The sequence below is a fragment of the Panthera pardus genome, unplaced genomic scaffold (genome assembly GCF_024362965.1).
Source record: "Panthera pardus isolate Hobbes unplaced genomic scaffold, ASM2436296v1 HiC_scaffold_24, whole genome shotgun sequence".
Lineage (NCBI taxonomy): Eukaryota > Metazoa > Chordata > Mammalia > Carnivora > Felidae > Panthera > Panthera pardus.
Window position 1 is genome coordinate 85,612,956 of NW_026526810.1, and position 27,390 is coordinate 85,640,345.

General features: G+C 36.4%; 2 protein-coding genes across 7 annotated transcripts in view; one reads left to right on the forward strand and one right to left on the reverse strand.

Annotated features, from left to right (window-relative positions):
* KLHL28 (kelch like family member 28) overlaps nucleotides 1-8,932 on the reverse strand; it is a 35,426-nt gene extending 26,494 nt beyond the window's left edge. Inside the window, exon 1 of one of the 3 annotated variants that reach the window (XM_019451931.2) lies at nucleotides 8,780-8,932. The gene's annotated coding sequence lies outside the window, so the exon portion shown is untranslated. Of the gene's footprint in view, nucleotides 1-8,700 lie in introns of all 3 variants that reach the window. The other 2 variants (XM_019451930.2, XM_019451929.2) reach the window with 2 other exon arrangements.
* Nucleotides 8,933-9,054: 122 nt separating this feature from the next.
* Nucleotides 9,055-27,390, forward strand: part of TOGARAM1 (TOG array regulator of axonemal microtubules 1) — an 82,032-nt gene continuing 63,696 nt past the window's right edge. The window contains exons 1-2 of one of the 4 annotated variants that reach the window (XM_053889380.1): nucleotides 9,055-11,402; nucleotides 25,965-26,121. In XM_053889380.1, the coding sequence (XP_053745355.1) occupies nucleotides 9,360-11,402; nucleotides 25,965-26,121 (2,200 nt within the window). In that variant the 5' untranslated portion in view covers nucleotides 9,055-9,359. The remainder of the gene's footprint in view (nucleotides 11,403-25,964; nucleotides 26,122-27,390) is intronic. The other 3 variants (XM_053889379.1, XM_053889378.1, XM_019451933.2) reach the window with 3 other exon arrangements.

Consider the following 27,390-nt stretch of genomic DNA (forward strand, 5'->3'; position numbering starts at 1 on the left):
TTTGGACAAATTACTTATTCTAAACTTGAATGTTCTCATTTGTAAAGTTTGTTGTTGTGGATTAAACCAAATGTTTGGTTTGGAGAAACAAACCAATGGAGAAGAATTAAAATACAGAAATAGATAATTCAGCATATGGAAACTTAGCTTATGATAAAGGCCATTATCTTGAAATCAATAAGGAAAACAGGGCTTTTAAATAAGCAGGTTAGGGGTGCCTGGTGGCTCAGTTGGTTAAGCGTCTGACTTCGACTCAGGTCATGATCTCGCAGTTTGTGAGTTCCAGCCCCATATCAGGCTCTGTGCTCATACCTCAGAGCCTGGAGCCTGCTTTGGATTCTGTGTCTCCCTCTCTCTCTGCCCCTCTCCCACTAGTGCTCTCTCTCTCTCTCTCTCAAAAATAAATAAAAACATTTAAAAAATTTTAAATAAGCAGGTTAGGATAACTGAATAAAAATAGATAAAATTAGATCCTTATAAAAATAGATAAAATTAGATCCCTTCCACATATCTACACCAGTATAAATTCCTAATGGATCAGAGGTATAAGTAAAAAATGAAATCATACAACTATTACAATAAAATAGGGTGAATTCCTCTGTAACGAGATTAGAAATAATTTCCTAATTATGACACAAAATCCAGAAGCAAGCAATGAGTGAAAAAACAGACTAACTTGATTGCATCACAACTTTGCCTAGCTAAAGAAATCAAAGGAGGGGTACCTGGATGATTCAGTTGGTTAGGCATCCAACTCTTGGTTTTGGCTCAGGTCATGGTCTCGCGTTTGGTGAGTTTGAGCCCTGCATCAGGTTCTGTGCTAACAGTGCAGAGCTTGCTTGGGATTCTCTCTCTCCCTCTGCCCCTCCCCCCACTCACTCTGTCTCTCTCGAAATGAATAAATAAACAACAAAAAAAGAAATCATAAGCAAAGGAGAAATAGGAGATTGAGAAAAATATCTGCAACACATATATAACACATATCAGAATATTTATAACATTTCTAAAATACTCTAGCCCCACAGAAAAAATAAGCTAAAGAAATGAATAGCTCATTAAAAAATGCAAATGGTTCTTAACTATATGGAAAATTGCTCTACCTCACTTACAATCAAATGGATTAAAATGAGTTAATAATTCTTTCCTGGCAATATACTCTGTTGGTATGACTGTGAGAAACAGGCACTCTCACACACTGCTGTGCAAATGTCAAATGTTTAAGACCTCTGGAGGTAAATCTGGAAAATCTAGCAAAACTACATTTGCATTTACCCTATGACCCAACAACCCTACTTCTAAGAATTTACCCAAAAAATATACTGGCAAAAAATATATAATGGCACCTTCATAAGGTTAATAATTGCAGGTCTATTTGTAAAAGCAAAAGAATAATTCTTTATGCTTATTTTTATGCTTGAGAGAGCAAGATGTAACTGACCAAGAATTTTAAAACAACTCTAAAGTCCACCAATAAAAGAATGGTTGAAAAAAACTATGACATACCCAATCAATCAAGTGCTATGCAGCTATGGAAGAAGAATGAGGAATCTCTGTACATAGGCTCTAGAGGGATCTCTGATCCAAGCAAGAGAAATATGTGTATAGTATGTCACCATTTACCTAAGAAATGGGAGGTTACAAATATACAGATTCACTTACATAAAAACAAAGGAAATATTAAATAATATATATTTTTAAAGGTTATCTACAGGAGGACTGAGGGAACAGAGTAGAGGGGATAGAGATAGAAGCTAGACATCTCTGAATATATCCCATTTTATAGATTTGCTTATGGAAAAAGTATTTTATATAATTATAAAGCAAAATTAAATCTTGAAAACACAATCCATAATACATTTGAAAATAAAAGGAAGCAAAGGAACTCAATGTTCATCTAGTTAGTGGTCTAACCATATCATTCCAAATACCTTTAAAACAGTAATTTGATGGTCCTTTCCTAGTAGGATATGCCCTAAAAAAACACACTATTTTCAGTAATCACATTGCTGATGAAAGTGTTATTTGTATTGTGAAACTGTTATGTGTGCATTGCAAATGCATTATTAGAAAGCATTTCTAATCATCCCTAGGGTCACTATGATCTGTAATTCTCAGTAGGGGAGCAAAGAGATAAAGATGTTGAGACTAAGATATTAAATATAAACCTTGAACTCTGATTTTGAATATAAAGTGTTTAGAATAGATCTATATACAGAAACATTAATTATATATTAATATATATTTTATGCATAAACATATAAAATGCAAATGAGATACACAAATATATAAAATATATTATTTTAAGAAAAAAAGTTAATTATATTTACTAGCTCTGTTTCCTGAAAAGGGTTAGAAACTATTAGATTAATGGCTGATTCAAGGCCTGGGGCACAAAAACGTCAAGATAAATTTGGAATTTTGACATACTAGGTAGCAAGAAAGCTATCAATGACAGCGAAGGTTATAAAAAACTTAGGAGCCAAACTGAATAGGCTATCATTTGTCAAAGATGGGACAAACTGAACATCAATGACTACAATTGATTAAAACTTATCAGATATGTTTAAACCCATGAGTCCATAATGATAACAAAATTATGATAATTAAAAGAAAGTCCTAATTCATCACCACTGGAAAATGCTAATGAACCAACTTATTATTTGAAACCTAGTAAATAAAGGGAAAGAATCAAACATTTATCATGTCTTTTCAATACTAACTACACCAATGAGTTACCAAACAAATGTAGGGGAAGTTTCTTTCATAAAAGTAAAGGAATAAATACAGGAATGTTAATAAATAAAGGAATGACAGAGTGTCACCATTTCACAATCTTTTTAATTTCTTTTTCACTTTTATTTATTTTTGGGAGACAGAGAGAGACAGAGCATGAATGGGGGAAGAGCAGAGAGAGGGAGACACAGAATCCGAAGCAGGCATGAGGCTCTGAGCTGTCAGCACAGAGCCTGACGCGGGGCTCAAACTCACAAACTGCGAGAGAGATCATGACCTGAGCCAAAGTTGGATGCTTAATCAACTGAGCCACCCAGACAACCCCACCACTTCACAATCTTAATGAATAAATGTAGGTAGGCTTTCATTACGAAGGGCTGCTAATATCACAAAGAGACAACCAGACATCAGGGCCTTCTGATAGGAGACCATAATATGATCTATGGATACTCTTGGACTCCCCGCCCTCCCCCCCCCCCCCAAACACCAAAATCAAACATGCAGTCAACAGTCTAGATCCAACTATTAATTTACAAGAAATACAGAGAACAGAAAAAGCACGTTAAACTATAACAGAAAGATGCAATTAGCAAAAAACATCCTGACTGTGAGAAACTTCATGAAATAAATAACCTAGATGCTTCCACAAATAAACTGAAAGAAATAAAAGAGAACGAACCTACAGTTCAAAATAAACTTGAAACACAGATCAAGCAAATACAACTAATGAAATGTACAGGTGTTGTGTGCACACATGCATACAGGTGCACACACCCATACATATATATTTAGGAGACAACTGGAAATTTGTACACTAACTGGATAATTTATTATATTAACTAATCACTGTAACTTTAGTTGCTGAAAAAGGATACTGTAGTTATGTTTTATATGTTTATATGTTACATATGTAACATATAACTACATATGTAGTACTTTTAAGAGTTTTTATCTTTTTATACTAAAATATTTGTAGATAATGTTTTCAGAGATTTGCTTCAAATTAATATGGGATGAGCAAGCAGATGTAGATGTAGATGATCTCATGACATGTTGTTGAAGCTGGGTGATAGAGACATGAAGGTTTGTGTATTATTTTATTTTTGCATGTTTTTGAAATCTTGCACAGAAAAAAATGTATGTGTAAGGCACTAAACTTGGCCTCAGACTTAGAGATGAAGAATCTGACGTGCAGAGAGTTTAAATGAATTGACAAAGATCATACAAGTAGTAAGAGACATTATAGGAACTATAACGTTTTCCTAATCTTAAAACAGCATTCTCTACATATTACATTAAAAAAATTTCAAAGCTGAACAGTGTAGACCTACTCAAAATATTTACTAAATCAATTTATAATTATTACCACTCCTGAGAAAACTAAATGATTCTATAAAGAGCAACTGGAATGGGGTGCCTGGGTGGCTCAGTTGGTTAAGCGTCCAACTTTGGCTCAGGTCACAATCCCACAGTTCGTGGGTTCGAGCCCTGCATCGGGCTCTGTGCTGACAGCTCAGAGCCTGGAACCTGCTTCAGATTCTGTCTCTGTCTCTCTCTGCCCCTCCCACACGCACACACACACACACTCTCTCTCTCTCTCTCTCAAATATAAACAAACACTAAAAAAAATTTTTAAAAATAAAGAGCAACTGGAATACCTTTGTCACAGTGTGCCAGTTACTGTTCTAAGCTTTTTACATGTATTAACTCCTTTCATCCTCACAATAACAACATGAGATAGGTGCTATTGTTATTATTCCTATTTTATAAAGTAATCTGAGGCACAGAGAAACTAGGCCCAGGCAAGACTTAAAGCTTGGTATGCTGTCTCCAGAGTTCTTCACTACCAGGTTATTATAAACTCATAATTTCTTAATCTCAGTAAAGTTCAACTCAAACAAGAAACTAAAAAAGGGCAGAATAGAAACTCAAAAATAGATAGATCACATACAAATACACACATATATATATTTAAAAGTACATCAAGGTTTTAAAATGAAATACAGAGGGATCTATGGAACAATCATTCCCTTCTGTTATTTATATAATAGTAGCATTGTTACATAAACATCCACAATATAAACACAATGTTAGATAAAAATCAAACTTTCCATAGTCTGCAGCAGCTTCGTAATTTCAGGTTCTGAAACAAAGCTAATAAAGGTCAAGCTGTGAGTTTAGTAACTATTTAACTGACACCTAAATTACAAAACAGTTGTGCTGAAATCAGTTGGGAGGCAATTATCTGCTACAAGGAGAACAAATAGTGATGAGAAATAAGAATTGTTAAAAAAAATCCAAACACATATATTTTGCTGTAACAAGTATGATTTATGAAATAATATTTTATTATGTGAGTCATTTTCTTAAATTTCTTTCCCACAGTTCAACTCTCCTCACACAAGAATTCAATTACTGATGGCATACTATTTTATCAGTGAGTCTATGAACAAGTTGGCATATTTTCCTGTTCTCTGGGCCTGGCTTTCATTATATCTGAAGAAACAAAAGTAACATTAGAAGCCTCTTATAGTATGCATCATTATATCATGAAGTCAGAAATAATACAAAAGAAAGGAAGCTCCCAAAGCCTTTTCTACATCCAGTAAAAGCTGTGAGTTACATAAAACTAGTTGCAATGAATGTGAGATCCTGTTACCTCATACAGATTAGCACCAGAAACACAACAAAAATTGATTGTTGTTTAAAACTATACTTTTGACTCAGTCCAAACTGCACAACAGCTTTGAAACATAAACCTAAAGAAATGAAAATGTTGTTTAATTACACATATACAAAAACAGACTCATAATTTCTTAACCTTATTAAGTTTTGGCTCAAATAAGAAACTAAAACAGTACAGAACTGTTAAAAAAAGGTTAAAATATATATAATATTTTCAAGATAAAATATATAATAAATATGTAAATAAATATATATAATAAAATATATGAATATATTTATAATAAATAAAAATATAATAAATATAATATATATTTAATAAATATAATTAAAATATATGAATAAATATATGAATGATTAATACAAAAATCTAATTTTTTCCTATATTTCAACACTTTCCCCCACCAAAGCTTTTCCAAAGCTCTACCATGTACCTACATAGCTTGAGTTTTACTTTCTTTCTCTGTTCAATTACTTTCCAATGGATACAATTGCCACAGTACAAACATAGATGTAGCTTCCAAAACTTGTTGTGAAAATTAAATGAGTCCATATCCATTAAGTACTTATCATCCTGTATGACAGATAGCCAACAATCAATAAATGGTAGTCATATCACGATCTGTTAATTGTACCTTTCATTTGCATAGCATTTATTCACAATAACTTCTTAAAACTATACAAAACTCTTAATAGTTTACAGAATTCACACTGATTTCCAATATTCCTCAATGTCTGTAAAATTTGAGTAAGAACACAGAAAAAATCATAGTGGTTTATCCAACCAAGTAATATCTTATGTCTGTGAAAATAAGAGATGTTTTTAGGACAATTTTATTTACCTTGCTTAAGTTCAGCTCAAAAATTAGTGTATCACAAATATTCCTATAATCCATTAATTTAACTAAACTTGTTAAAAAATATTGGTATTTTTAATTTGTCTTACCTGAATTTGGTATTTTCAACGTACTCTTAATTACAGCCTTTCAACTTTAAAAGGTGTACTATTAAACACATAGTGTATTCCACTATTTTGGAATTTGATTTAAAAATTTTTGTCCTATCTCTGGGGTGCCTGGGTGGCTCAGTCAGTTAAACGTCCAACTTCGGGTCAGGTCATGATCTCACAGTCTGTGAGTTCAAGCTCCACACCAGGCTCTCTGTTGTCAGTGCAGAGCCCACTTGGGATCCTCTGTTCCCCTATCTCTCTGCCCCCTCTGCCCTAACTCTTGCATGCTCTCTCAAAAAATAAATAAACATTAAAAAAATTTTTTTATCCTATCTCTATTTATGGTTAAACATAAAAGGTTTTTCTAGTCAGTACACAATTTCTACAATTCCCTGGATTCCTGGAATTCAAGAATAAGATTTTTTAAAATTTTTCTTTGTAAAAGAAATAAACCGAATATACATTAAATGGATGCGATCTGCCTTCCACAAAATAACCCCTAAAGATAATTAATAAGATGTATGATGTTAATTAAGGTTCCATTTCCTAAATATCCACCATGGAGACTAATGCATCTTCCAAGTCTTTACCAAGGAAATTAAATGTAACAGATATAAAATAAATTGCAATCTATAACATAGTGATCTACAGAGCCCTGAAAAAAGGATCAAAATTAAGACTCATTTTGCCTTATTCTAAGGGAAAGGCACAATAACTGGTTGGTTTAAGTATCCACAATCCTTGAGAAGTATTCACTATGAAGAGAAGGGGTAATTCTAAAGCTTCTACCATAACTTTGATGATGGTACATCATTCAAGACGTTCCAAGTTCCTTTTCTTTGATTCCATGATTACCACACAACCTCCACTTACTAACTTGGCTTCCCAAGTTCTTGGATACAGGAAAGAGTGCACTGGATTCTTCCACCTGAAAATTCTGATCACTGGAAAGGGTTATCTTCTATTCCAACATAAACTAGCATTCTAATATGTACATTCTAAAGTGTACATCATTCTCTTACTCAGTTTAGTTTGAATTGGGGTCCTGAGACCTGGACTTTTATGACAAAAAGTATAAATATGAGTTTCTTACATTGGAATATGAAAACCAGACAGACATTTCTTTTCACTGACGACTGCTACAATCATCTCTTGGGTTTTAACTCCCCAGCCCTTACCCTGTCCCTAAATTAAAAAAAAAAAAAAAACAAACTTTTTTTTTCTTTTTTTGGTCTACTGAAATATACCTAAACCAAATTAGGCAGATTCATTTAAACACCAAAATGACTAACTAAACTCAAAATAACAACCAACCACAAAAGAACTGAAACCAAAACATAAGGATGTTTACATAGGCCTCATTCACATTTACTCTATTCCTAAAAGACAAAAAAGAAACCTATGATATCCAAATTTTACTTAAGACAACAGAAATTGTTTTAACTTGCATTATCCAGCAACATTATTTAAAAAAGGTTTCCATATGTAACTCAAATATCCTAACTTCACTTACATTTAAAATGCATAAATAGGAGACCTCAAACGATAACTTTTCTGCAGCCTTTTCTCAATAAGTCATCCTAAAGTAATTAATTGTGTTATGCTTCAAAAAAGCCCAACTCCCCCACACACTCCAAAAGAATACAGCCTCACAACAGACACTCCCGACACTCCAGCTCTTCAACTGTGTTCGCTTAAGTTTCATTTACAACAGGAAAGAACCACTCACCAAATTCACAGTTCGCCTAAAAAAAGAAATGTCTATTATTAGCCGTAAATCTACAGGGCAGTTCTCTTAGGACCGTGATGCCAAGCCTTCAACCGCAACTGAAACTGTCTTTGCAATCTCGGTTTCCAGGAGACTGAAGGGCTGCAGACACGCGCAAGGATCCTGCAGGGAGGTTGGGATGGCACAGGGCGCCGGAGGAGGGAAGGAGGTAAGTCTCATAAAGGAACTGCATTAGGGGCCTTTGAGAACGTCTAAGGGAGAGGTGGGAGCTACAGGGAAAAATAAATTAAGTACGTTTTAAAAGAGAATTTAAAGTGATGAGATTAAGGAAAAATGAAAAAATCATCAACCTTCCAAGACCGTCGTGTAAGCGAAGTAGGAAGGGGGTAGGGCGAGGAGAATAAGGGCCCCAAAGACCAGAATTTGAAAAAAGTACGCGAGCTGTAAGCTTGGCCTTAGTCCGAATCTCCTGTCAGGGTACGCGGGCCGCAGGACAAAAGGATCGCACTAACTCAGGGTTGTAGAAAGCAAAGCATTTGCAACGATAACAAGCCCTGCACAAGAAGATGTCGCCTTTCTCCCTGCTTGCTCCTGTTCATTTCTTTACCTCTTACTGCAGCACCAGCGTCACTCCGGCAAAACTCTGCCAAAGCCCGCGCCGCAGGAGGACAGCAAAAGGAAAATACCTGAGTCCCCGGAATCAGGCAGGTAACAACAAGAGAAGTCGTAGGCCAGCGGTGTCGGGGTAGGACCCCCTGCTTGTCCCCAGTCAAACCCCAATTCTTTCCGGTGGGGAGGGGAACTTCCGCTCGGAGCGAGAACGTCACTTCCGTCTAATGCCTTCACGCTGCTTTGCCTTCTCCGCTCTACAGACGTTTGCTACCGTCGTAATGTTCTCACTTCCTTTTCCAGGATCCTGCTGCCTAGTCGTAACACCCGACGTGGACTACAGTACCCAGCATTCAACACGGCAAGTTGAGTTCCGGGTCAAGAGGTCCGCGCTGGGTGGATCACCATGGAAGCGATCGGTTTGGTCACGTGGTGCCCCTGGATACGCCCGGTGGCTGCTGTGGGGTCTGGGGCTCAGGCAGGGGCCATTTTGCAGAAGGCAGCCTCCCGGAGTTGGGAGCGGCTTGGCAGCTAACTGAAGCTGTTTTTTTCCCTCCTCTACAGCTTGTGGCTTGTAGAGGAACCTGGAAGGCTGGGCTCCATCGAGCCCTTCAAAGACGATGGTTTCCTACAGCCTTTGCCATCTGACGACTCTCCATGGAGGCTGTGCCCTCTGCGCTGCTCCTGCTGCCGCACCTTCCAGCCCTCTATGCCTATCGCCTCCAGAGCTGCAGTCGTCCTTCCGCCCCAGAGACTGATGATAGTCGAGGTGGGGGCACCATGAGAGGCGAGAAAAACTACTGCCGTGGAGCTGCCGGAGACCACGGTTCCTGCCCCCCGACACCTTCACCTCTGGCCTCGACCCTCGTGATGCCCGCGGAGGCAGTCACAAGTGGTTGGTCTGGGTCTGGAGGTGGTTTGGCAGGGGGAGACGAAGAGGAGACTCGGCTTCTTCAACTCCTCCGGACCGCGCCAGATCCTTCCGAGGCCTTCCAGGCTTTGCAGGCTGCTTTGCCGCGGCGGGGCGGTCGACTCGGCTTCCCCCGACGGAAGGAAGCATTGTATCGGGCCTTGGGCCGAGTGCTCGTGGAAGGAGTTAGTGATGAGAAGCGACTCTGCTTGCAGCTCCTCTCGGACGTTCTCCGGGGTCAGGGGGAGGCAGGCCAGCTGGAAGAGGCCTTTAGCTTAGCACTTCTGCCTCAACTTGTTATCTCCTTAAGAGAAGAGAATCCAGCCCTACGGAAAGATGCGCTACAAATCCTACATGTCTGTCTGAAACGTAGTTCTGGACAGGTGCTGAGAACGCTTATACAACAGGGACTGGAAAGTACCGACGCCCGACTTCGAGCTTCCACAGCACTACTGTTCCCCATCCTGCTTACTCCTGAGGATTTGTTGCTCAGCTTAGATCTCACCGAGGTAATAATATCCTTAGCCAGAAAGCTTGGCGATCAGGAGATAGAAGAAGAATCTGAGACTGCTTTCTCTGCACTTCAGCAAATTGGGGAACGACTTGGCCAAGAGAGATTTCAGTCCTATATCTCTCGCCTGCCATCTGCGTTGAGGAGACACTACAATCGCCGCCTGGAGTCTCAATTTGGAAGTCAGGTTCCTTATTATTTGGAACTTGAAGCCTCTGGATTTCCTGAAGATCCTCTCCCCTGTGCAGTGACTGTTTCCAACAGCAATCTTAAATTTGGGATTATTCCTCAAGAGCTTCATTCAAGGTTGTTAGACCAGGAAGACTATAAGAACCGGACTCAGGCTGTTGAGGAACTAAAACAGGTGATGGGAAGAGTTAACCCTAGTTCTACCCCTCATTCCAGTCTTGTCGGTTTCATTAGCTTGTTGTATAATTTGTTAGACGATTCAAACTTCAAAGTGGTCCATGGCACACTTCAGGTCCTGTATTTACTGGTTATTCGCCTTGGAGAGCAGGTACAACAGTTCTTGGGACCAGTTATAGCAGCTTCTGTCAAAGTGCTGGCAGATAACAAGTTGGTAATCAAACAAGAATACATGAAAATCTTCCTCAAGCTAATGAAGGAAGTAGGTCCTCAACAGGTGCTTTGTTTACTCCTGGAACATCTCAAACATAAGCATTCCAGAGTGAGAGAGGAGGTAGTGAACATTTGCATCTGCTCCCTCCTGACTTATCCAAGTGAAGATTTTGACTTAACCAAACTGTCTTTTGATCTTGCGCCAGCTCTTGTAGATAGCAAACGCAGGGTACGCCAAGCAGCTCTTGAAGCCTTTGCTGTGTTGGCATCGTCAATGGGCTCAGGTAAAACCAGCATCCTTTTCAAAGCTGTGGATACTGTTGAACTGCAAGATAATGGAGATGGAGTGATGAATGCTGTGCAGGCCAGATTGGCTAGGAAAACCCTCCCAAGGTTAACAGAACAGGGATTTGTGGAATATGCAATACTTATGCCATCATCTGCCCAGGGTAGGTCAAGTCATTTGGCACATGGAGCAGATACAGATTGGCTTTTGGCTGGTAACAGAACTCAGAGTGCACACTGTCATTGTGGTGACCACACAAGGGACAGCATGCAAATTTATGGATCTTACAGTCCAACCATATGTACCCGAAGGGTATTAAGTGCAGGAAAAGGAAAAAATAAATTGCCATGGGAAAATGAGCAGTCTGGAGTCATGGGAGAAAACCAGACCTCCAATCCCAAGGATATAGAACAGGTATGCATCTTTTCTAATTTCCTTGAGTTGAAACTAGAAAGAGTTTAAAATGAAAATAGGTTTGTAATGACTTAAGGGTGAAACTGCTAGAGGGTTGTTATGCTATTTTTTTTAAGTCGGTTTGAAAGCTGACGTGGACATCTATTGTAATGGTACAGATCATGTAGGAACATTTAATAAGCTTACTGCTTGATTTCATTGAATTTGAGGCACAATCTGATAATGACAATACTTGGATTTCAGTTTGGGCCTGTCAACTTGGTATGTCAATTATCTCATCCATACACAAACACTGAGTATTTAGTACTTGTCAGATAAAGAGCAGACTTCTAATAATGAAGATGAGGCTGGTTCCGTGAAGTTTAGGTAGAAAGACAGACCTGTAAATGGGCAATTTCAAATTTCTTAAGTGCTAAAGGAGAAATATAAAGAGTCCGTAGGAATACTGAAAATAGAAAAAAGAATTCCACTAGAAAAGTTCCGAGAATTCCTCCAAGAAGTTCCAAGAAGTCTTCCAAGTTGTGACATCTGAACTGATTTTTCCTCCAGTTTTTATTTTGAAAATTCCAAATCTACAGATAACTTAAAAGAACTGTACAATGAATACCCATCTACTTCATCTATATCTGTCAGTTGTCATCTTTTCATATATGCTTCACATTTGCTGAATCATTTGAAAGCAAGTGCAGATATCTTGATACTTCATTTCTCAATATTTCTACATTTATTTTCTAAGTATGGCATTTTCCTTTATCATATTATTATCACACCTCAAAAAATCAATAGTAATTCAGTAATATCTAATATATAGTCTGTGTTTAAATTTCTCCAATTAACCCGTAAAAAATGTTTTATAGTATCTGTTTTACTTTTATCACCTAGGTTTCAATCACGGTTCACTTGGTTAATATACCTCTTATCTAGAACAATATGTCTACCTGTTTGTTTATTTTTTCTTGACATTGACTTATTTGAAGAGTCTGAAGTAGTCATTTTGTAGAATTTCCTACATTCCTTAATTTGTCTGATTGTTTCTTTATGAATACATTCAAGATAAACAATTTTAGCAAAAATGTTACATGGGAGATATTGTAAAGTTCACATTATATCACATGAGGATACATATAATATCATGTCGTCTCACTACTGGTGAGCTAAATTTTACCACTTGGTTAATGTAGTGATAACCAGATCACTGTCTTGTAAGGTTTATTTTCTTCTTTATAATTAGCACATGATCTGTAAAGTGATACTTTGAGACTGTATAAATAACCTAAAAACCTTTCAGCCACTGTTCTTAGCATCTAATAGTGATCCAAACCTATATCATTTATTACATCAAGGTCTACAAAGAAAGAGTAATTTTTTAAAAATTCTTACATTTCTTCTGTATTTGTTATGTGGCATTCTTTTTTATTCTCTGTGTTAAGTACATCAGTATTCCTTTTGATGCTAAAATTGGCTCTAAGTTGACCAGTGGCTGATTCTTATGTCCTTTGACGTGACTCCTTAGTCATTGAACACATTCTTAATCATACAAGATTCCCAGGCTTACTTTGTACCTTTCTTGTGTCAGACCTGGAATCAACCATTTTTTCAAACTGCTTTTTTAGTTAAGAGCAGAATTTAAAAACCAAAGTCTAGGTATAAATGTATTCATCGCTATTGTTTACTATTGTGGATTGGTCACTTCAGTGGACAGAACCAGGCAGTACCTTTGTGTGTGTGTGTGTGTGTGTGTGAATCATATTGATAACCTCCAGTTCAAATCCAGCACTACAGCGTTTTTCCTTATCTTCCTTTAGTCCATATCTTCCTTCTCCCACAGTAAAACCCTGGTTCCCAGTGTCAGTCATATTTATTCATATACTGTATTCTATGATGTACAAAATATAATTACTACACCAATAACATGACAACTAACTACCTACTAAAGTTCAAGATTTCTACACTTGATCTTAGCCAAAAGGCCGAGAAGCGATAAAAGTTCAAGATTTCTTTGCAGTTCTTTTTCTGCTTAGAATTATCCCACAGAGTTTTGTTTTCAAACTTTTCTTAAATTGTTTTCTGAGTTATTATGATTTAAACGGTGTGATAAAAGATGAGTAGAAGTTTGCTTAAGTGTGGACGGGTTCTGGTGAATTCCAGATGGGAGGAATATATGTTGAGACACTGAGTTATGAAGGACTTAGCAAATGAATAAGAAATGGTGAGTTTCTGTACTGCTGAAACTGTTTGGTGGGAGGTAGCAGAAGATACTAGAAATACAATCAGAAGCAAAAATACAGAGATCATTATTACAAATAAGGAGTTTGTATTTTTGCAGTAGAACTCAAATGGATGGAGGTAAACTAAATATTCTTTCCTTCCTTCTACTCCAAATTATTTTTAACAATGATTTTCAGATTTACATAATCTAGTTATATGGTTGTTCTTGTGTACTGTAAACATTACCTGGCAACGAATGGGTTTCTTTAAGCATTGATCTTAATCCTGCTTGTTCTGTGTCAAAACTAAAATGTTAGTGTATCAAGAAGATTCTGGGGGCATCTGGGTGGCTTAGTTGGTTGAGCATCTGACTTCCACTCAGGTCATGATCTTGTGGTTCATGAGGTCAACCCCACATCAGGCTTGCTGCTGTCAGCCTGTCAGAGCAGATCCCACTTCGGATCCCCCCCTCTCTGTCTCTCCTCCACTTGCCCTCCCCCAAAATAAATAAATATTTTTTAAAAAAGAAGATGATTCTGGTGCTGGCCAAAGCACCAAGAATCTGAATATAAGTGCATTTTTTAAATTCCAGTGTAGATATATATTGCTTTTAAAAGATGGAACTTGGGGCACCTGGGTGGCTCAGTTGCTTGAACATCCAACTCTTGATTTCAGCTCAGGTCATGATCTCGTGGTTCATGGTATTGAGCCCCACATGGGGCTCTGTGCGGACAGGAATGGAGCCTGCTTGGGATTCTGTCTCTCCCTCTCTTTGCCCCTCCCCTGCGTGCTCACATGTTCTTTCTTTCTCTCTCTCTCTCTCCCTCTCTCTCTCTCTCTCTCTCTCTCTTTCACTCTAGCTCTCACTCTCACCCTCCCCTGCACACCTGCAGGCACATTCTCTCTCTAGAAAGAAAGACAGAGAGAGAGAGAGAGAAAGAAAGAAAGAAAGAAAGATAGATAGATAGATGAAAGAACATATCCCAGAAATTAAGTTATACTTTCTTGCTCATAAATGGTTTGTAGAAGAACTACATTGGAATTTATCTTGAGGACAGGGATTAAATAGTTAAATATTTTTAGGTGAGCAGTTTTTGAAGTATGTATGTATTTTAATTAATAAACATTATTTTTTAGAGCAGCTTTAGGTTCATAGCAAATTGAAGAGAAAGTACAGAGATTTCTGTTGTCTCCTCTGCCCTCACACATGCACAGTCTCCTGCACAAGCACCACAGTGGTATGTTTATTGCAGTTGATGTAAATTGACATATTATCACCAAAAGTCTGTAGTTTTACATTAGGATTTGCTCTTGCTGTTGTATATTCTGTGGGCTTGAACAAATCTATGTCTAGTATCTACCATTATAGTATCATTGAGTATAGTTTCACTGCCCTGAAAATCCTCTGTGCTCTGCCTCTTCATCACTCCTTCCCTCCCTTCCAGCAACCACTGATTACTGTTTCCATAGTTTTGCCTTTTCTAGAATGTCATGGCCCCTGATCTGTTAGGTGTTGGCTCTTGCCCAAGTTCTGCTTTAACATTTCCAGTCTGCTGTTAATTGATTATTTCTGTCTTGTCCACATATAGCGTTGGTTAATTACATTAAACAGCAAAGCTTCCAGAAAAACTCGTGAATGTGTATGTACTTCTGTAGCTCATTTTAAAAGTAGACTCATTTGCTTAGATGATTTTTGTAATGTAGTGTTAGAAAATACGTTTACAAGAGGGAAGCAGGGCTACATTGGAAACTCTTGAATGTCAGACCAAAGAGTTTAGCTTGTGAGCGTGCACAAGTTGGGGAGAAGCAGGGAAAGAGAGGAGAGAGAATCCTGAGCAGTCTACACACTATCAGCGCAGAGCCTACACAGGACTCACAAATTGTGAGATCATGACCTGAACCGAAATCAAGAGTTGGATGCTCAACCAACTGTGTTACCTAGGCGCCCCTCCTTTCTTTTTTTTTAAGCAATGCTTTAGGAAAATTCATCACAACAACAGAAATGTGTAGGTTGTACTTTTTGTTTCTTTTCTTTCTTTCTTTCTTTCTTTCTTTCTTTCTTTCTTTCTTTCTTTCTTTCTAGAGCTAGAGACTACAGACTTAGGAGATTAATTAGACTTATGAATTAGACTGCTTGTGTGAGGTGTTGAGATCTGTAAGGATTAGCAGGGTATCAGGATTAGACTAGAAAGAAAATAATGGATGTAAGAGATGTTTCAAAACATTTAGTGACCAAGTGTTAGAGTAGAGGGGGAGAGAGAGAGAGAGAGAGAGAGAGAGAGAACTAAGATTTACATGAGGTGACCAATGCATAAAATCCATGAATACATATAAGAAGGCCCCAAACAAGGAAATTAATTAGGTAGAAAATGAATTTTAGGTGGAACAAGATAGAATATTCTAGTTGAGTTTGAAAAATACTATCCAGAGACAAAGAAAGAACCAGGGATGTAAATCTTGGAGGTCATATACTGAGAAGTATTTGCTGAGACTGAGAGTGGGTAGACTTTCCAGTGAAGGGTATATAGAGCAAGAGCAGCATGCTTAGGACTCAGTCTTGGCATACAGCCCCAATTAGGGAAGAGATATATGAGACAGAACCAAATAAGGCAAAGAAAGAGGTGCCTAACAGTTGGAAGAGAACCAAGGAAAAACAAAGTTTTAGAAGTGAAGCAGAAAGTTTGAGAAAATACATCTGTACCACTAAATGCAGGAGAGATTAAGGAGAAGGAAGACTGAAACATGACTTGTTCTTACATATTCAGCCTGCTACTTGTAAAATAATTTTTAATAACTTTATCTTCCTGAATTTCCTCTTAATAATTTTCTGATTATAAAAAAGTTAATGTGTACTTATAGAAAATTTGGAAAATATAAAAAAGCACAAAGAAGTAAATTAGATTTTTCTAGTAGTAATCACTTCTGAGAGAGGTATGCACTGAATGTTCTGTTGCCTGATTCTTTTTTCAGGCATGAAAATGAACGTCCCCATTTTAGTTATTCACTTACTTTACCATGAACATTTTTTTCTTTAATATCGAATAATCTGTAGAAGGATCTTTAGTGACTATTTAATATTAGATCATATAATATCATGGTCTAACTGCTCTCTTACTTTTTGAATACTTAAACTTTTAAATTCTGTTATTGTTTCCACCATTTAGTTGATTATTTTTGTGCCCTAACACATCAAATCACTGACAACCATGTTCCTGTGGTATTTTAACTTTGCATCTCTTTTTATGTTTCTTATGAGTGTTTTAATGGGTTAATGGGGTCAGTGATCAGGCCTCACTAGCTGACTACCATATTAGCTATATTTTTCCTAACAGATTTCTATACAGTGTGGTAAGAGACATAGTAGTCAGTAAACTAGAATGAAAAATAAAGAGCATACTTGCTTCATGTGTATGCAGTTACTAGCTCTGTAGCTTTTTCAGGGTGGAAGATTTGATTATAGGAAGGTCATTGGGACATGGAAAAGAGTGGTTTTAGAAGAATGTCATAGAGACTGAATTTAAAAGTTTATGAAGTGAGTTGATAAGGAATACAGGCAGTAAGCATTTCTTCAACATCTTTTTGATCATCCACTATGTGTGAAGCCAAATGCAAGCTTATAATCTACTCTTTAAAGCACCGCCTAGCATTTTTTTCTATCATTGTTTAGCACATGTGAGCCATGTTCTCTTTCTCAATGATGGTAAGCACTGGGGTGATAGGGACTGTTTCTTTTGGTTTTTGTTTTTGCAATAGTACTAACCATAGTGCTGTGTCCGCAATTAGTATCAATAAATATCTGTTAAGTGAGAGACATTTAAGGGTTTGGCAGTGAAAGAAAAGACCATGCAGGATATAGCAGGACGAGTTATTACTGTGTTTTATTTTAAAATAGGAAACGCTTGACTTGAGAGAGGCAGAAAAAGGAGCCAATTATGAATTCAACATACCTACTCTGTGCCTTGTACTGTGGTAGATGTTAGATATGAAAAATACTTATGATTTGGTCCCTGTAAGCATATTTGAGAAAGAGAGGCAAGGAATTAATGGGTCCTAAATAAGGACTGAATGAGTCAAGAACACAGGTTTATATAGGGAGCTTAGCTGTGGAACAGAGGAGGAAGTCTTTTCCTCTGGAAATGAAAGAAAAAAGGAGGGTGACGAAGGATACAGAAAAATTTTGAGATAGCAACAAGGGTGCATTTTGTTTTTAGTCAAAAGAAAGGAAGATGTGATTCTAGAACAGTGCTTATTAAACTTTAATATGCATGTGGATTGACTCAGGATCTTGTTAAAATACAGAATCTGATTCAGTTTGTCTGGGATGGGATCTGAGACTACATGTCTAATAAGCTCCTAGGTGTTGCTGATGCTCTGGTTTGTGAACCACATTTTGAGAGCAGCTCTAATAATTAAGCTTCCATATTCTGGTAAACTAAGAGGTAAGCTGAAAATGGAAAATTATGGGTCCGGGATCTGAAGAATATGGGAAAGGTTTAGAATACTTAATATGACAAATTTGAAGGTAAAAATTATTAACCTGCAGTAATGTATTTGTTGTGAATTCATTCTAATAAGGCTTTTCTTGGATGTTCAGTTGTTTCTAATAAGTAGTTTTTGATTTTCTTTTTAAAATATGATTGGAGTATCTGAAGGAGAAAAACTCTTAGTTTAAGCATGTCAAAACCATGAACAATCCTGAAAGCATATCTGATGTCAGTATAGATGTTAGTTTCCAAGAAGTACTCACTGATTTTCTTTTTTCTTTTTAAATTTTTTAAAAATAATCTTTGTGTCCACCCTTGGGTCTGAACTCATGACCCCAAAATCGAGAGTCACATGCTCTACCTACTGAGCCACCCCAGAGCCCCTGATTTTTTTTTTCTTTTAGATTTTATTGAAGGTTTAAAGAATTTGAAAAACTTTTAGTTTTAATGCTTGTCAAAATCCTGAACAGCACTGAAGCATATCTATTGTCAGTGTGGATGATCTATTTAAAAACTTAAAAATAATTTTAAAATAAATTTTAAAAAATAAACCTTAAAAACATATTAAATAAGGTAATGTATGTTTATATGTTTTTTTCACCTTAAAAAAAAGCTGTAACAGTGCCCTTGATAAATGGACAGCATGTATCCATTGCCTTGTGTACATTTTTTTTTTACAGTTTATTTATTTATTTTTGAGAGAGAGAGGGAGAGCAGAGGAGGGGCAGAGAGAGAGGATCTCAGGCAGGCTCCACACTATCAGCGTGGAGCTCAATGTGGGGCTTGAACTCAAAAACCGTGAGATCATGACCTGAGCCAAAACCAAGAGTCTGATGCTTAACTGACGAACCCACCCAGGCACCCCTTCTTGTGTACATATTTTTATCTCTCTGTAATTTTTTTACCTAGAGCCTTGTCAGCTGTATGTATTAAATACAACCTTACACAAAGAAACCAGCTGTGTTTCCTCATAGATGCAGAAAAAAAAAAGGCATATAACCAAGAATTATCTTTCATTCTCTCTAAGAGTACACATTTCATATCCTTTTATGGTGATTTAAGTAGCAATAATAAACATGTATTTAATGTCATCCAAAGGTATTTATAGATCTTTTAATCTGTTTATTTGATGGTTATTCTATAATGTATAAGAGAAAAGGGTAAATTAAAAACATATTTAATGATCAGTGATTTGAATTTTTATCTTAATTAGAAATTCTAAAGATTTTTCATTAATTCAATTTTATATTAGTCTAAAATAACATTAAGGGTTTGAAAACTACAACACAAGGCAATATATTAATCATTGTAGGATTTATGGCATTATAGGAGTTGATCCCTTTTAATAAAGATATTATGTATTATAAAATTTAATTGAACTCATGATTTTACAATTTTATATTTTGAAAAGTGAAGCCAGTGGAGGACATTTGAGAAATTTAAGTTAGTTAGGCTTTTCCTGAGAAGATAGGTTCAAGTTTGCACAAACAATTATATCATATTAATATTATTTTACATGGTGATAAAATCTGGGCAAAGACAAATAACTGTCTTTAAGTGAGTTTTATTTGTCCAAGGATTTTATATGAACTTTTCCTGTGTAATTAATTATATACCAGATATTAAAACTTTAAAGTTTAAGAACATTTTTTTTCTTGGTTAACCAAGGACATTAATTAAACTCACAGCTAGTCTTTGTTTTTCCTTGAATGTACATCTTGTGGCAAGACCATTGTTTTCCTTACACAGTACATTCAAACCATAAAAAGTAAAGAAATCTCAGAAGTCTCTGGGTTTTTTTCATTTAATGTGAAATAAGCACTCACCCTTTTAATAATGATTTTAGTATGCTAACTGAAATAAGATCTTGTTTCAGTTTATTTTATTCTGATAGATTAATACAGTCTATACATAGACATGATATACCAATCTGTTTGCTCGAAAAATATTTTGTATTCATAAAATGGAAAAATTTTACCCTCCAAGAACTTAGAGAATGTAATTATGATAAAGCAGCAAAAAACCCCAAAAACACTTAATCATCATTAGATTCATCATTGCTGAGTATGTTGGTTTTAAATATATTACCACAAATTCTTTGAGATTCTTTCCTTGAAGAGTTACAATCCAGTTCCCTTCTACTTGCATGTGTCTGACTTAATGACTTACTTTTAACAAATAAAGTAGAGATCATGGTGTGTGACTTCAGAAACTAGGTCATAAAAAGGCACTGCAGCTTCCATCTTGGTTGTGTTTTCCTCGAATCTCTTGCTTTGGAGGAAGCCAGCTGCCGTATCATGAGCAGTCCTCTGGAGAGACCCAGATGGCAAGGAACTGAAGCTTCCTGCTAGTAGCCATGGAGTGAAGTTCAGTGATCCTCCAGTCTCAGTTAGGGCTTCAGTTGACAACAGCCTAGCCGATATCTTGATTGCAGCCTCAAGAGATTAGAACCATCCAGTTAAGCCACTTGTAAATTTGTGATCCACAGAAAGAAAGATAATGAATGTTCATTGTTTTAAGGTACTATACTTTGGGATAATGCATTATATGGCCAAAGATAACTAATAGACTAAGAATTGTGATTTGCAGGAATTTGGAGAGATATTATATTTCTAATGTCCGTATCTTGTAAAATAAAGTCATTGAGTTTTCTTAGTTTTTAAAAAAGCTAAACTTACTTGAAGTTTAGAAAACTATTAAATATTGTTTTGTTTGGCTTTTGGAAACCATCATTTTTCTGAGTGTCTAATTTATAATTAAGTTTCTTTACTGTCCTTTCTTTTGCTTCAGAATTCCAAATTAATATTAACTTGCAGTTACTCAGTTATTTAGAGATACTGAAGAAAGCTGACCATTGAACGTTAAGATCTTGTTTCCTTTCATCTTTGGTATAGGAATTTGATTTTTTTGTAGATATTGACAGGTATTCACCCCATTATAAGTAAACATGAAGAAACCTTAAGCTTTGGATGGGGAAAGAAAGCTCTGGCTATTAGAGTAATGGAGCTTATATCAGCACATTTAAAAACAAACATAAACAGAACACACCAATAAGGAAATGAGATTGCAGATTCCCAGTTAGCTGCCATCTGCCCAGGATACTGTCATCTGGCAGAAATCACATAATAGGTCATAAAATCAAAACCCATTTCCTCCACTGCTGCCATCTGTGTGGAAACTATTGTCCATGTGTTCAGTTATAGTCAGAACCAGAAAGAGGCTTTATGAGCAGGAGCTATGTCACTCAGTCAGTTATATGAAGAAAGGTTAACTGAGGACTCAAGGGCCCAAGTCTCAGAAAAGGTGCACTTTCAGGCCATGTGTTTGATTCCCACGTTAGGACCCAGAAAGTCAGCACATCAGCAAGATCTCCAGAAATAAACATCAAGGAGTCAGAAATAGTTGGTTTGTTATTTTGCAATGTAATTTGTTTTCTTATATGTAACAGAGTCCTCTAATTGGCTAAATAAAGGAAAAATGAGAAATAGTCTTGTCTGCATATTTTGTGGGAAAACTGATAGCTGACAGTTACAAAAAGTTCAGTTTGGGTATTCTCTAAGGATATTAAAGAAACCACTTTGGTTGTTTTAAAAAGATATTTTAGCTGTATAACATATGTGACAGTATTTCTAAGGTCTGCCAGTCTCCTTCAGTCGGTACTGCTACCTTAAGCCAGGTATGCCCCATTTCCCTGGTTGAAATGTCTTCCTTATCACTTGAAACAAAGTCTTTTGGAAGCAACCCAAATGTCCCATTATAGGAGAATGGCATATCTAGTCAGTGGACCATTATATAGCCTTTAAAAATGAACAAGGATATGTGCACAACAATGTTCACTACAAGATAGTAATAGTGAAAAGCTGTGACAAAGAAAAGGTCCATCCATAGGGAACTATGAGTCCAACAACAATGTAAAATGCTGGGCATCCATTAAAAAGAATAAACAAGTATGTATGGATTAACATGGAAGGATGTCTGCAATATTGAGTACTTACTGTGTGTCAGAGTATTATGTGGTCCATTTTGTTTCTTAAAAATAGCTTGCTGAAGTATGTTTATATGTACAAGAAGACCTGTTAACAGAGTTTATCAGAATTCTTTTTTTTTTTTTTTAATGTTTATTTTTGACAGAGAGAGAGAGAGAGAGAGGCAGAGCATGAGGGGGGAGGGGCAGAGAGAGAGGGAGACACAGAATCTGAAGCAGGCTCCAGGCTCTGAGCTGTCAGCACAGAGCCCAACCCAGGGCTTGAACTCACGGACTGTGAGATCATGACCTGAGCCGAAGTCGGACGCTAAACCAACTGAGCCACCCAGGCGCCCCTATCAGTAGAATTCTAATGAAAGAGGTACCAAAGAATTGGACTTTATATCTTATTTACTTCTATATTTTTTGCATTTTTTTTACAATAAGCAGTTTACTACTTTTGTAATTAAAGTTTATAGCATTTATAAGAAGTCTTAAAGACACGAGAAATACTTTTATGGTAATGTTAATTGCAAAAGTGGTATATAAAACTTCATATATATTAATACAACCATGTTTTCTTCAAGTGTGCGCAGAAAGTGACTTGAGGTGCGCCTGGGTGGCTCAGTCAGTTGAGTGTCTGACTCTTGATTTCAGCTCAGGTCATGATCTCATGATTAGTGAGTTTGAGCCCTGTTTGGAGTCTCTCTTTCTCTCTCTCTCTGTCTCTCTGTCCCTCCCCCACTTGCATGCACTCTCTGTCTCTCTGTCTCTCAAAATCAATAAACATTAAAAAACAAGTCATTTGAAAAAAACACAAAGATGTTTCAGCAGGAGACTATAGGTAACTGGAATAAACTTTTTTAATGGTTACCATTAATGAGCAAGGTTGGAGTCCAGGTAAAAACCAGAAAGAAATGGTAGAAGATGAAAGGGTCCAGAAATTTTTATGTATGTATACATGTATATATGTATGTAATCTGTATACACTATGGGGCTCCAAGTGACAACCCAAGATTAAGAGTTGCATGCTCTACAGACTGAGGCAGCCAGGCACACCTCCAAAAAAATTTTTTAAAAGATCCTTTTATTAAAAAATTATACAAGGAATTGGGGCACCTGGATGGCTCAGTCAGTAGAGCATGCAACTCTTGATCTTGGGGTTATGAGCTCAAGCCCCACATTGGGGAGTAGAGTTTACTTGAAAACACACACACACACACACACACACACACGGAATCAAATGAAAAGTTAACAGTAGCAAGATTAAAATAATAAGACTCTAAATCTCAAATTGTTGTTAACATCAAGTATGAAGCTTACATTTTATAATACTTTGATTTTCTGTAACTCTAAGGAATTAAGAAATTAAATGAATTACATTTCAGATATTAACTTCAAAGACTGAAAACAGTCCATGTTTCTAAGAGTCCTAAGGTACTCTCAACAGACTGCTTCACATTTTATAAAATTAATTTTCAACTCTTTAAAAATATATTTGTGGGGCGCCTGGGTGGCTCAGTTGGTTAAGCGGCCGACTTCGGCTCAGGTCATGATCTCGCGGTCCGTGAGTTCGAGCCCCGCGTCGGGCTCTGTGCTGACAGCTCAGAGCCTGGAGCCTGTTTCAGATTCTGTGTCTCCCTCTCTCTGACCCTCCCCTGTTCATGCTCTGACTCTCCCTGTCTCAAAAATAAATAAAACGTTAAAAAAAAAATTAAAAAAATATATATATATCTGTACTTTTTCTCTTTCACCCTAACTTCCTTTTCTCTTTAAAATTATTTTTAAGTTTGTTTATTTCTTTTTGAGAGAGAGAGCAAGTGGGGGAGGGGCAGAGAGGGAGAGAGAGACTCTCAAGCAGGCACCGCACTGTCAGCACAGAGTCCAGCGCAGGGCTGGAATCCACAAACTATGAGATCATGACCTGAGCAGAAACCAAGAGTCGGATGCCTAACCAACTGAGCCACCCAGGTGTCCTACTTCCTTTTTTCTTTAATTCATTATTTAGTCCCATGAAAGTTTATCCGTGAAAATCATCTGTCAACTTTTAAGAGAGACCCAAAAGGGTTTCATTGGTGTGTCCTATAGTCTGCCTTCAGATATGTGCATATTTTTTCCATAGCAAAACTTATTAATCTCTGACTGACTTCTGCATTCTTAAATTCCACAGTCACACACATTCTCCATCACTACCACCACCCCCAGTATCCCCATTCCCATCCTCACCACCACCACTAGTTGTTGTATGTATCTGGCATATACAGTAATGTTCTGTTCTCTAAGCAGAAATTAATCACAGAGTAAATCTAATATGTATTCCATACTGTAGGATTATTTCTGGATTTCTCACTATTTTAATGGACTTAGTATGTTCTTTTAATCAATCTAATCAGGAGTTGACCACAGTTTGTTTCATTTTTATTACACTTAATACAAACTACTATATAATCAGTCATAGAAATTGTAATATACTTTGAGAAAGTAAAATCGGGTCTTTTTCATTTGGGGCATTGTTTATTTTTCACTGATATTTTCTTGGTTAATTTTTGAAAGTGTTAACTGGTTTTTCACAAATTTGATGAGGAAGAACATGTTATCTGAGGATCTGGTAGTTCATAGTTAAGTAACTAAGAAGTTTTCAAATAGACATCTTTAATTTTATTGTTTCTCATTATTGTTTGATACTTGGCAAAGTTTGCAAAGAAGCATATTGAGAAGGCTGATAGTTTACCACATGTCTAGATTTGATTGTGTCCGTAAGCTCCAAATAAATATATAGATAGTACAATTTTTGTTCACTTTTTTTTAAAGTTTATTTATTTATTTAATGTAATCTCTACATGAAATGTGGGGCTCAAACTCACAACCCCAAGATCAAGAGTTGCATGATCTCTGACTGAGTCAGCCAGGCATATTCACTCAATTTTTTTAATGCTGTAGCCACATTGAACGTGAAATGATCTAGAACAATTGAGCTCATTATTGGTAAAGAAGTCTTGAACAGTTGAATAATGTTCTCATTTAGTTCTTTAGCTATGATTAGTTCTTTTACTTCAGAATTCTATTCTGGCTTTTGTACCTTAAGGATCAAAAGAGACATGTCAAAAAAAAATTGGAAACTATGAAGTACTAGGCTTGTATAAAGTATCACGTACTCAGTTTTAATTAAAAGTTCCCTCCTGAGGGAACCATGGTATAGGTTACCATGTGTATATTTTTATTTGATATTACTATCAGTATTCTATAGTAAGTAAGACTAGTAGAGTGGGGTGCTTGCTGGTTCAGTGACCTTCAGTTACCATTTACTATTTAATGCTCAAGAATATCATAGTGTGATAGTCTACACTGCTGAATGAGAAATGTGCTTTGCTCTACTCAACTTGTTTTTTAGATGTGTGTCCCTTTACATTCTTTCCTTCCTAGCTGCCAGATGTGTACTTAAGGAAGTAAGGTACAGGGGAGTCTGAGTGGCTCAGTCGGTTAAGGTCTGATTCTTGGTTTCAGTTCAGGTCATAATCTCATCGTTTGTGTGTTCAAGACCCACATTGGGCTGTGTGCTGACAGCGCGGAGCCTGCTTGGGATTCTCTGTCTCCCTCTTTCCCTGTCCCTTCCTCACTCATGCTGTCTTTCAGAAATAAATAAATAAACATTTAAAACAAATGTACAGGAAAGAGATGGGATAAAGTAATAAGGAGGCAAAATTAGCATTTCTGTCATGGAATGAAAAATACTGTTGGTGTACCTACCATACTATATGTGGATGTTTATTTGTTTCATTGTATATTTGATAAATTTAATATTTTTCTTTTAGTCTGAATTTCATAATTGGGTCTAAGTTATTCTTTCATATTTATTACCAAGTAGATGTAACACAAATTTGTTAATTTATTATCCTCTTCTCATAGTTTTCAGCATACGATTTCATCCCATCTCCAAAATTAAAGCCCTCTCAAGGAATGCCAGTCAATGATGATTTATGTTTTAGCAGAAAAAGAGTGTCAAGAAACTTATTTCAGAATAGTCGGGATTATAACCCAGATTCTCTTCCTGTGTGTGCTGCTGGTAAGTAAAATGTTCAGGTAATAGACACGTTGAAACTAAGTTAAAGGTTTCTCTAAACTTAATAATTCATTCAAGAGCTCAAAGAATTTATAATCTAGTAGACAATTCAGATTCAATAAATATTTGTTATAGATCTGATAAGAATGGACACTTTGACATAATTGTATATATATGTATACTGCATATATGCATATATATATACATATATATGTATATATATATATGCAGTAAAATTCCATAATATTTTTACACAAAAATGATTGTTATAATGATTGTGTAGTTTAATGTTTATTTAATAGAGAAAAAGAAATGCAAGAATATATCCAGTTATGCTCATACCATTACTTGGATTTTTATAAGGCTCATGCTTTCTGTACCATTGAGAGCTCTTATCTAGTCACACAGATTTAAAATAACTAGAAAATAAGACAACATATAACCTGATGCTAGACTGAGTGATATGAATTGTAAGTACTATTTAGGGATTTAAGAAAGGAAAATGTGATAGGTGTTGAAGTGGTTTAGGAAAGCTCCAGGAAAAGTTGGACTTGATCCTTCATCTGGTAGATGAAGGATAAAGGGGCTTAAAATATAGGGAGATAATTTTAAAAATCCCATACATAGAACTGTAAGGGATCCCTTGCTCAGGGATAACCTTATCTAGCCAAGGTAGAGGGAAAGAGATCTTAGAAATAAGCTTGGAAACCATGTGAATGCTGTGTTAGATGTTAAGAAAGAAAGTAGAATTCTGCAGTACAACTTTTTGTGCAATGTGTACTACAAATACTGGGAAGAAGAAAAGCTAGCACAAGAAACAACAGGTGTTGGCAGGGACAGGGAGAAAGGGGAACCCTCTTACACTGTTGGTGGGGATGCAAACTGGTGCAGCCCCCCTGGAAAACAGTATGGAGGTTCCTCAAAAAGTAAAAAATAGAACTACCCTATGATCCAGCAATTGCACTATGAGGTATTTACCCAAAGAATACAAAAACACTGATTTGAAGGGATACGTGCACCCCAATGTTTATAGCAGCATTATCAACAGTAGCCAAATAATGGAAAAAGCCCAAATGTCCATCAACTGATGAATGGATAAAGAAGATATGGTATATACACACAATGAAATATTACTCAACCATCAAAAAGAATGAAATTTTGCCATTTGCAATGACATGGATGGAGCTGGAATGTATTATGCTAAGCAAATTGAGTCAGTCAGAGAAAGACAAATACCATTATTATTTTACTCATATGTAAAATTTAAGAAAC